General features: G+C 33.0%; 1 protein-coding gene across 12 annotated transcripts in view; it reads left to right on the top strand.

Annotated features, from left to right (window-relative positions):
* LOC145255736 (extended synaptotagmin-1-like) overlaps positions 1 to 9,382 on the top strand; it is an 888,623-nt gene that overhangs the window by 674,979 nt on the left and 204,262 nt on the right. For all 12 annotated transcript variants that reach the window (XR_013863897.1, XM_080114367.1, XM_080114365.1 and 9 more), the window contains one exon: positions 6,968 to 7,079. Coding sequence is in view for 11 of the 12 variants with exons in the window: in XM_080114367.1 (XP_079970493.1) it covers positions 6,968 to 7,079 (112 nt within the window). In the remaining variant the exon portion in view is untranslated. The remainder of the gene's footprint in view (positions 1 to 6,967; positions 7,080 to 9,382) is intronic.

Below are 9,382 nucleotides of genomic sequence, written 5' to 3'. Positions count from 1 at the left end.
TTATTTTTAACTACGGATGGACAGAAGAAAATAAAAACCACACGTTTGCGTTAGTCATCTAGCCTTGTCCGTTAAGAAATATGTGTTCCCATAGGTTAAAAATAGTCAAATTTTACTTATAAGATTTTGCCTTTAAAAAAGAAGACACTCGAGGATTTTTTTTTCTTTTCTCAAAGAAATACATAAATTTTTGATTCATTATATTTTCATTCTTTGATTCATTATATTTTCATTCTTTTTGATCATTATATTTTCATTCTTTTTGTCGAGTGAAATTTTGTTTTTAAATTTCGAAATAAAAGAAAACATTGAATGAAATAGAAAAAATTGTTGTCATCGTCCATTACTTACTAAGCAGAACATAGGCTTATAATTAAAAAGAAAATATATCAACGTGATTTTAAAAAAAAAGAAGTGTTTTACACTTTGGACTTTACAGGTACATTTCCAAAAATCACTTTTTTTTTGTTTGTTTTAATTTATAATATATTATTCTCTTCTATCTTCAATTTTTGATATATAAAACTTTGGTACATAAATTACTTATTAAAATTTTAATAGACATTTCAAAATTGGAGTGGAGGGAATGAATTTAAAAAAAAAAACGTTTGTCTAAAATATTGTATTCGGTTTATTGGAAAGAGCATAAAATTTCACATTGACCCTGAAAATATCGCAAAAATTTAACCAATAGAAAAATTTTGATAGATTTTTATAGTTCAAAAATTGAAAAAAAATTAACTCATAAAATTGATTTCATTACGTAAAAAAAATGGCTGCATGAACGCGCGCTGGCACTTTGTAAACACTGGGGTTTTTTAAATAAAAAATAATATTTCTATTATTTTTTAAACAACTTTAATAGCTTAATTTGGAAGTATATTCCATAAAGAAAATAAACAACCCACTTTTAAAAGAGAAATTACGAGTTTTTTATGTTTTATTCGCAGTTCTGTGTTAGGGGTGTCAAAAATTCCCCCAAAATTCTGATGCACCTAGTGCTCAGCTTCTAATACAAATCCTAGTAAATCAATCCCCCTTATTGGGATGGTTATTGTAAAAATGGAACGGAAACTTAAATTTTGCTCCATTTTAATCTTTTTTATTTTTTTAATTATGCCCCCCCCCCTCAAAAGAATAACATTCAACAATTGTACTTCATATATACAAAACACAAAACATTTAAAAAAAAAAAAAAAAAGTTATTAACGAAAGGGAAATAATTCCATTTTTAAGTGAAAAAAGTCAGTTTGGTATATCTTTTTATTATTTTTTACATAAGTCCAACTTACCATTCACATTGGAAATGTCAACATGTATAGGTTGTCAGGTACATTTACAACGAATAAACACTCCAATCTATCCATGTTAAGAATGGCTCTCGGAATAGACACCCCAAACCTCCCCATGTTAAGAATGGCTTTCGGAATAGACACCCCTAAACTTGTCAACATCTATATATATAAAAGCGAAAATGTATGTATGTATGTACGCTTTTCCTCGATGTCCACAAAAGGCTTCTTTCAGAGAAGCGCTTGCTCGGTTCACAACTTCTTAAAACTTTTTATATTATATATAAATTGTAATATCTCAGAGTTATCCATGGAGCTCGCCTGTCTATTTAATTTTATTGACTTTCAAACGTTAATTATTCAACATTTCCCCGCATCGGCACGCGTTACATTCGGTTTTCGGTATAAAAAAAAGCGAAACTCGACTCTAATCACAGGCCGAAAGCCAGTTGTCTCAAGAGAGCTAAGTAACGTTTGTTCAATGTCAACTTCGTCATATTAGACTGTAGCTTTCATTTCGCTCCTCCTAATAAACAGGTAGCGGGTTTTTAAAAACAAACAAACCGATTTATTCACCTCATTCAAAACTGTCCCACACAAAATCGTAACTGCTGAATAGCTATTGCCGTCACGTCAATCAAAAACGCGCACCTGTTTTTTTAACACTTTACTATTTTCCAACTGTGCGTCGTGAAGGCTTCGTTTTTTTTTTTTTCACGGGCACCTGTTTTTTTTTTTCACATTTTCGGGGTTTTTTCACATACCCCGAAAAACACCCGGGCCACGCCGGGTACCCCTCGCTAGTAACCTATAAAAGTTGACATGTCGAATGTGAACGAGAAGTTAGACGTAATGTAAAAATGTACCAAATTTAAAAGGGAACAAAATTTAAATTTCTGTTCCATTTTTACAACAACCATAAAGTAGAGCATTCTATGCAAATTTTAGCTAACTTAGTGTATTAATGTTATTTTTATTTAAGTAAAAATAATATTTAGGTTTGGATATAAATTCCTAAACTCATTTCACACTAAATAATTTAGGTGACTGAAATAGGAATCTAATTGAATCTTTAATTTCCTGAAAAGTAAAAAAATGATCCACAATGGTCGATGTGCTGCTAATATCCATTGTTTAGGTACGGGCAAAAATAAACAAATTTTTTTGTAGGTTTCCGACAACTTTTTGATTGTATTTGAAAGATTAAGGAAAAAAATATTTGTACACGTGAAAAAAAAAAAGTTATGAAAAATGTTTTCACGGCGATCTTACCAATTCATCTAAATTTTGAAGTATTCATTGTAAAAATCCTTTTAGAGATAAATATTAGTTTTCTGCGTCTATTAGTAAAGTAAAATAAAAAACGAAAACATCTTGTGCTAAAAATAGCATCAGTAGGGCGAGAAATTCATTTTGCTTCGAGTTATATTGAATTCATTAATATGGACCTTAGGGTCATTTTTTATAATGTTCCTGTAAAAATTATTTTTTTTATTGTTACAAATTACGATGCCTTATTTATATAAAAAAAGCAAAAATAAACACATTCTGTTTACATTAAGTGAGACCACCACGGCCTGTAATGGTGAGATAAGATACTATTCTTAACCTAAAAGGAATTTATATCCTTTCTCTCTGAATAATGTTTCCGAAAAGACTCAAATATTAAACATCCAAATTATTTTTATACAGAGAATTAAAAATAAGGAGATAGTTTGGGTTAAAAAGAATTAAAAGTACTGAAGTATCTCCCAGTCTGCTGTAAAGACTCAGACATATGCACAAGTTTGGGGTCTATATTTGTAACACCCTCCACCTAACTAGAGAAACAAAACTAGAATCAGACGATCAGGCCTTTATGTGCTTCAGACTAAACATGCAACATAATATTAGCTACTTGTATTTTCTCTACTGCTTTCCCTCCACCCAGGACTGTACCCTAATAAACAAAGTCTCTGGCAGCATAGATATAACACTCTCCCTCGATACTTGCGCACACGTACATGTATTTGATGATTTCAATGTCCACTACAGTAACTGGCTAGGATTCTCTAATCACACAGACGTAGCTGGTAGCACAACACATAGCTTCTCTATATCTCATTCCTTATCACAGACGGTTACATTTCTGACATATTTCTCAGACCAGCAAGATCAACATGCCTTACTTCTAGATCTATTTCTGACCACAGTTCCTGATGATTGTATAAAAAATGCACACAGACCACTCGGGAATGCTGATCACACTGTGAAAATGGTAGAATCGCCCTAAATTCTTGACCCAAAACTAAAGAGTCACTTTTCAAAACAAGGAGGTATTACAAAAAGGCTGACTGGAAAGCCATCAGGAATCTCATCAGAGATGCCCCATGGGGAAATATCTCTTCCAGCTGAACAGTGCACAAATGAGACCACTGAATGGTTCAAAACTGCAATTGGAGCACATGTTGCCACACAGAAATTCTATAGCAAGCCCCACTCTCCCCAATGGTTTACTTCTACTTGTGCAGCTGCCATTGCTCAAAGGCAGCATGCGTACCACAGATTCAACCGACATAAGTCTAGCTCAAACAGACAGAAGTATATAGAAGCTAGAAATAATTGTAAGAGAGAAATAGCAACGGCTAAGACAGAATACACAAGAAAACGGCTAAGACAGAAACCACCAGAAAACACATCAAAGCACAGAAATTAGGAACCCGTGACTTCTGGAAAATCTACAACAGTGTAGTAAATAATGGGCAGTCAACGATTCCCCTACAGTCAAACAATCATGAGGTTATTTGCATGACAACTGAGAAGGCTAACCTGCCTGCCAGTCGGTTTGCCTCAAACTCCACATTGGACCCGGCACACCACTCCCTCCCTGACTTACCTTTGCGGACAGACACCACACTAGATGATTTGAAAATTACCCCTTCTCAGGTACATGGTATAAAAAAACCTAGACACCTCAAAAGCATGTGGACCCGATCTCATCCCAGCTGTGCTATTAAAAAAATGCTCTGCTGAAGTTGCTCCATTTCTCTCCAAACTTTACAACAAATGCTTTAACGAATCTTGCTTTCCTGACTGCTAGAAAACTGCTTCTGTGGTACCAGTTTTCAAGAATTCTGGCGAAAGAACTGACCCAGTAAATTATCGCCCCATTAGCCTTCTCCCGCTTTTTGCCAAAATATTTGAGTCCTTAATTAATCAAGCTCTAGTTCATCACCTTACAGCTGCTAAACTCCTGACCGACAATCAATATGGATTTAGGTAACCCGTTCCACAGCAGATATCCTAACTGTAATCTCTGAACATATATACTGTTCACTGGACAAAACAGGGGCGGGTACAGTGGTAGTCCTTGATATATCTAAGGCTTTTGACAGGGTATGGCACGATGATCTTCTAAGGAAAATTAGATCATATAGTATCACTAGAAGAATACATAATATAATTAAATCCTTCTTAAATAAGAGAAAAATCCAGGTTGTCCTCGACAATCATACATCTAAGCAAAATGATATAAATGCAGGTATACCTCAGGGATCTATCCTTGGACCTTTATTATTCATAATATTCATAAATGACCTCCCTGATAAAATTGTCTCTAAGATGGGTATATTTGCTGATGACATCACTTTCTATAACAGGCACGAGGAGAAAACAAATGAACACATATCTAAGGAAATGGCGGAAACACTAGAGGATGACCTCCAATCATATGGCAGAAACACTAGAGGATGACCTCCAATCATATGGCAGAAACACTAGAGGATGACCTCCAATCATATGGCAGAAACACTAGAGGATGACCTCCAATCTGTAGTGGAATGGGGACAAAAATGGATGGTCACATTCAATGCAGCTTGTTCAATAATTACAAAAAACCTTCTCTACCACTAATAGCAATGGCCAAGAACGCATTACCTGAAAGTATTTTCTTTAAACTCCTCGGCCTAACGTTTATAGGGAACATGAACTGGAATAGATACATTGAGAGCATTGCCAAAGCTGGTGCGAAGAAGGTGGGCTCTCTCTCCCATGCTAGAAAACTACTTACGCCTGAAAGTATCCTGTATCTCTATAAGGCTATCATTCGCCCATGTATGGAGTACTGTTGTTACATCTGAATCTGCTACTTGTCTCTCACTCCTGGACAGGGTTCAAAAGAGAGTCGCCAACCTGATAGGTCCTGAACTGTCATCTAGTCTTCAGGCTCTGTCCCATCGATGAAATGTTGCATCCCTTTGCCTGTTCTACAAGTACTTTAATGGTGAATGATCTGATGAACTACAAGCACTTGTATCCCCTCGATGTGAATACCCCCGACAAACCCGACAAGCAGCTAAATCCCACCCTTTCACAGTAGAGATCCCTAGGTGTAAGAAAACCTTCTGCTCTAATAGTTTCTTCCCCAGAACTGCTAGACTTTGGGACTCCCTTCTGGGATTCTGCTTTCCCAACCGTACTGACATGCAGAAGTTCAAGTGTAATGTGAACAGACATCTTGCTACTCATCTCCCTTCATAATATCCCTTCAACTTATGTCCCCGATAGTAGCCCCCTACTTCAAAGTGGCTCTGTGCCTTGTTTGGGGTGAAAATTGAATAAAAAAAAAAAAATTTTAAGTACAATAATGAAGTGTCCATTTTAGTTGGAGAGGCACTTGACTGTGTTGTAAGGTGATCGTAGAAGTCAAAATGTACTCCTTGGTGAGGTAGGTTGGCATTGTACTTTTAATTTATGGCTGAACCATTGAATTCACCAACTATAACCTCCCATAAAAGAGAAATGCCCTCTTTTTATACGATTTTTATACGATTTGATGACATGTATAGGTAAAATATACGGAAGTTTATTGAATAAAATAAAACAAACTTATTTTTTGCAAACTTTTTTATTTCTGCAACTTATTGCTTTTAATAAAATTCTGTCATTTTTTTATATACAAATCGTAATACAAAGTACGCGATTATTTGGAAGCTAAACTCTTCAATATATATGTAATGCGTGCAACATATATATATATGAAATGTAATGCATGCAATATATATATATATATATATATATATATATATGTGTAATGCGTGCAATATATATGAAATGTGTTAGTTTAATATATCACCAATCTACACAAACTATAACTATAATGATGTGTAAAATGAATAAATGTTTATATATATATGTAGACACATTTTGTTTTTCTTACTTGGCTTTTTTGTCGAAAATCTATAGATATAAATAGCGTTATTACTTTGGCATGGTACATTCATTTTGCCCACGGGTGCAAGTGCCCACTATTTTTACTTAACCAGCAGTGGTTCCACCTAATAACAGTAGTTGTTTATTTGTGGAGAATGTAATTCCACTGGGTAACACAAGTCCTCCTAGTAGCCAAAAATATGAAATCGATAGCAGAAAGATTTGAACAACTCCTTTTACTAGATTATGTTCTAGACACATTGACACATGTATAAGTACATGTGTCAATTTTGAAATATTATATACTAAGAAAGTATTTTATTGTTTGCAAAATATTTTCTGATAATGACTTGGTTCTCTGCTGCTAAAAATTTGAATGGGTAAAATAAAATGAATTTGTTAAATTTACAAAACTAAATCTGGCAGCAGGCACACAACTTGTAAAAAAAAAAAGTTTAATACTTCATTTTCATTATCTTCCTCAGATGGCAGCATTTTATCTGCAGATAAATATTATGGTGTTAGTGGTCGTGTAATTCAAGGACGCCATCTTATGTTGTTGGATGGAGAAGTTTACTGCAAGGTCAGATTACAAGTGTAAGTATGTTATTTTTTTTTTTTACTATCAATACATTATTTTTCAATACATTTATTACAGCACACAATTGACATGGTTTAGTACTGATGTGATCGAGTCAGTAGTCGAAATAATGTTGTGAAATACGCAATTAATATATGAAAATGATTTTGAAAACTCTTCAATACAAATGAACAATAAATTTATTTATATACTAGCAGTTCAGCGTAGTTTTGCTCAGCTCTATATACTTTTCATAAGTTTATGTGCATATGTATAAAATATTAAAAAGTTTGATTCATGTCCAGGTAACCAATATCTAAAATTTCAAGACCCCCAATTGGTGGAGGTGTTTGTTAGTCTGCAATGGTCAACTTTTTCAACTTTGACTTCTTGGCAGCCAAATTTTCGACGAAAAACTGATTAATAAGCTTGCTGCATGTCTGAATCATCTTTATGTCAAATTTCAAATGTTTAGACTCAAAATTGGCTGAATAGTTCGCTAGAGACCGCAAAGATAAAATCTTTTAAACTTTGACCTCTTGGTAGCCAAATTTTCGGCAAAAAAACAATTAAAAAGCCCTATGTCTGATTACACTTTATGTAAAATTTCAAATATTTAGACCAAAAATTGGCTGAGTAATTTGGTAGACCGCAGAGGTCAATTTTTTAAAACTTTGGCCCCAATTATGACCTCTTAACATTTATTGTTTTGGGCTCAAATGATATTATAAAGTTAGATCCATGTCCAAATAACCCACATCTAAAATTTCAAGTGTTTAGACCCAAGATTGGTGGAAATGTTTGGTAGAGTTCTCAAAGGTCAAATCGTTGAACTTTGACCCTTTAATACCCAAATTTTTGGCTGAAAATGGATTACAAAGATTTCCCCAAATCTCAATACACCTTATGTCAAATTTCGAGTCTGTAGACCGAAAATTGACTGAGTTATTTTGGTAGGGAAGTGTACACACACACATTTTCACTTTTATAGATATATACATATAGATTTACAACTTACATATAATTATTTTTTAAATGTAATTAAGAGAAGTAATTTTAAAGTTAATACAAAAGTTACTTCCCTTTATTTCACAAAAATATTCTCCATATTTATTTCTCTCTGGTATGTAGCTACATCAGAATTACATAAAAAGATTCGCAATGTATTAATTATGTGACACGATTTGCAAATGTGTTTATTACATTAGACGATCTGAAAGTGCCTTTATTATGTTACATGATGTGCAAGTAACTACACTATGTTATGCGATTGGCAAGTGACTTTATTACATTATATGATCTGCAAGAACATTTATTATTTTACATTGTTTTCAAGCGTTTTTATAACATAATGATTTGCAAACATCTTTATTATATTACATAGTTTGCAAGGGCTTTATTATATTATACAGGATTAGCACCTTTATGACATTACAGGATTGTAAGCGTCTTTATTATATGATACGTGTTGACAGGATCTTTATTACATTACACAATTTGCTTGAGTTTCTATATGGGTTGTAAGCATCTTTATTACATAATCATTTCCAGGCTTTTTATTATATTACACGATTTGCAGGCATCTTTATTATATTATATTAATTGCAAGCATCTTTATGCATAATTAATTGCAAGCATTTTTATTAAATTCTATGATTATTACATTACATGATTTCCTTATGCCTTTATTGCATTACATCATTTGCTAGTGTTTTCATTACATGACATGATTTACTAGTGTCTTTACTACATTACATGATTTGTTAGTGTCTTTATTATGTTACACGATTATGTAGTGTCTTTATAACATTACACCATTTTTTAATGTCTTCATTACATTACACCATTTTTTAATGTCTTCATTACATTACACCATTTTTTTAGTGTCTTCATTACATTACACCACTTTTTAATGTCTTCATTACATTATACTATTTTTTAATGTCTTCATTACATTACACCATTTTTTAATGTCTTCATTACATTACACCATTTTTTAATGTCTTCATTACATTACACCATTTTTTTAGTGTCTTCATTACATTACACCACTTTTTAATGTCTTCATTACATTATACTATTTTTTAATGTCTTCATTACATTACACCATTTTTTTAGTTGCTTCCTTACTTTACACCATTTTTTAGTCGCTTCCTTACTTTACACCATTTTTTTAGTTGCTTCCATACATTACACCATTTTTTAGTTGCTTCCTTACATTACACCATTTTTTTAGTTGCTTCCTTACATTACACCATTTTTTTAGTTGCTTCCTTACATTACACCATTTTTTAAGTTGCTTCCTTACATTACACCATTT

Source organism: Euprymna scolopes, chromosome 31 (genome assembly GCF_053919585.1).
Source record: "Euprymna scolopes isolate OS-2025 chromosome 31, ASM5391958v1, whole genome shotgun sequence".
Lineage (NCBI taxonomy): Eukaryota > Metazoa > Mollusca > Cephalopoda > Sepiida > Sepiolidae > Euprymna > Euprymna scolopes.
The sequence above is the reverse complement of the archived record's forward strand: the minus strand, read 5'-3'. Positions and strand labels throughout refer to the sequence as shown.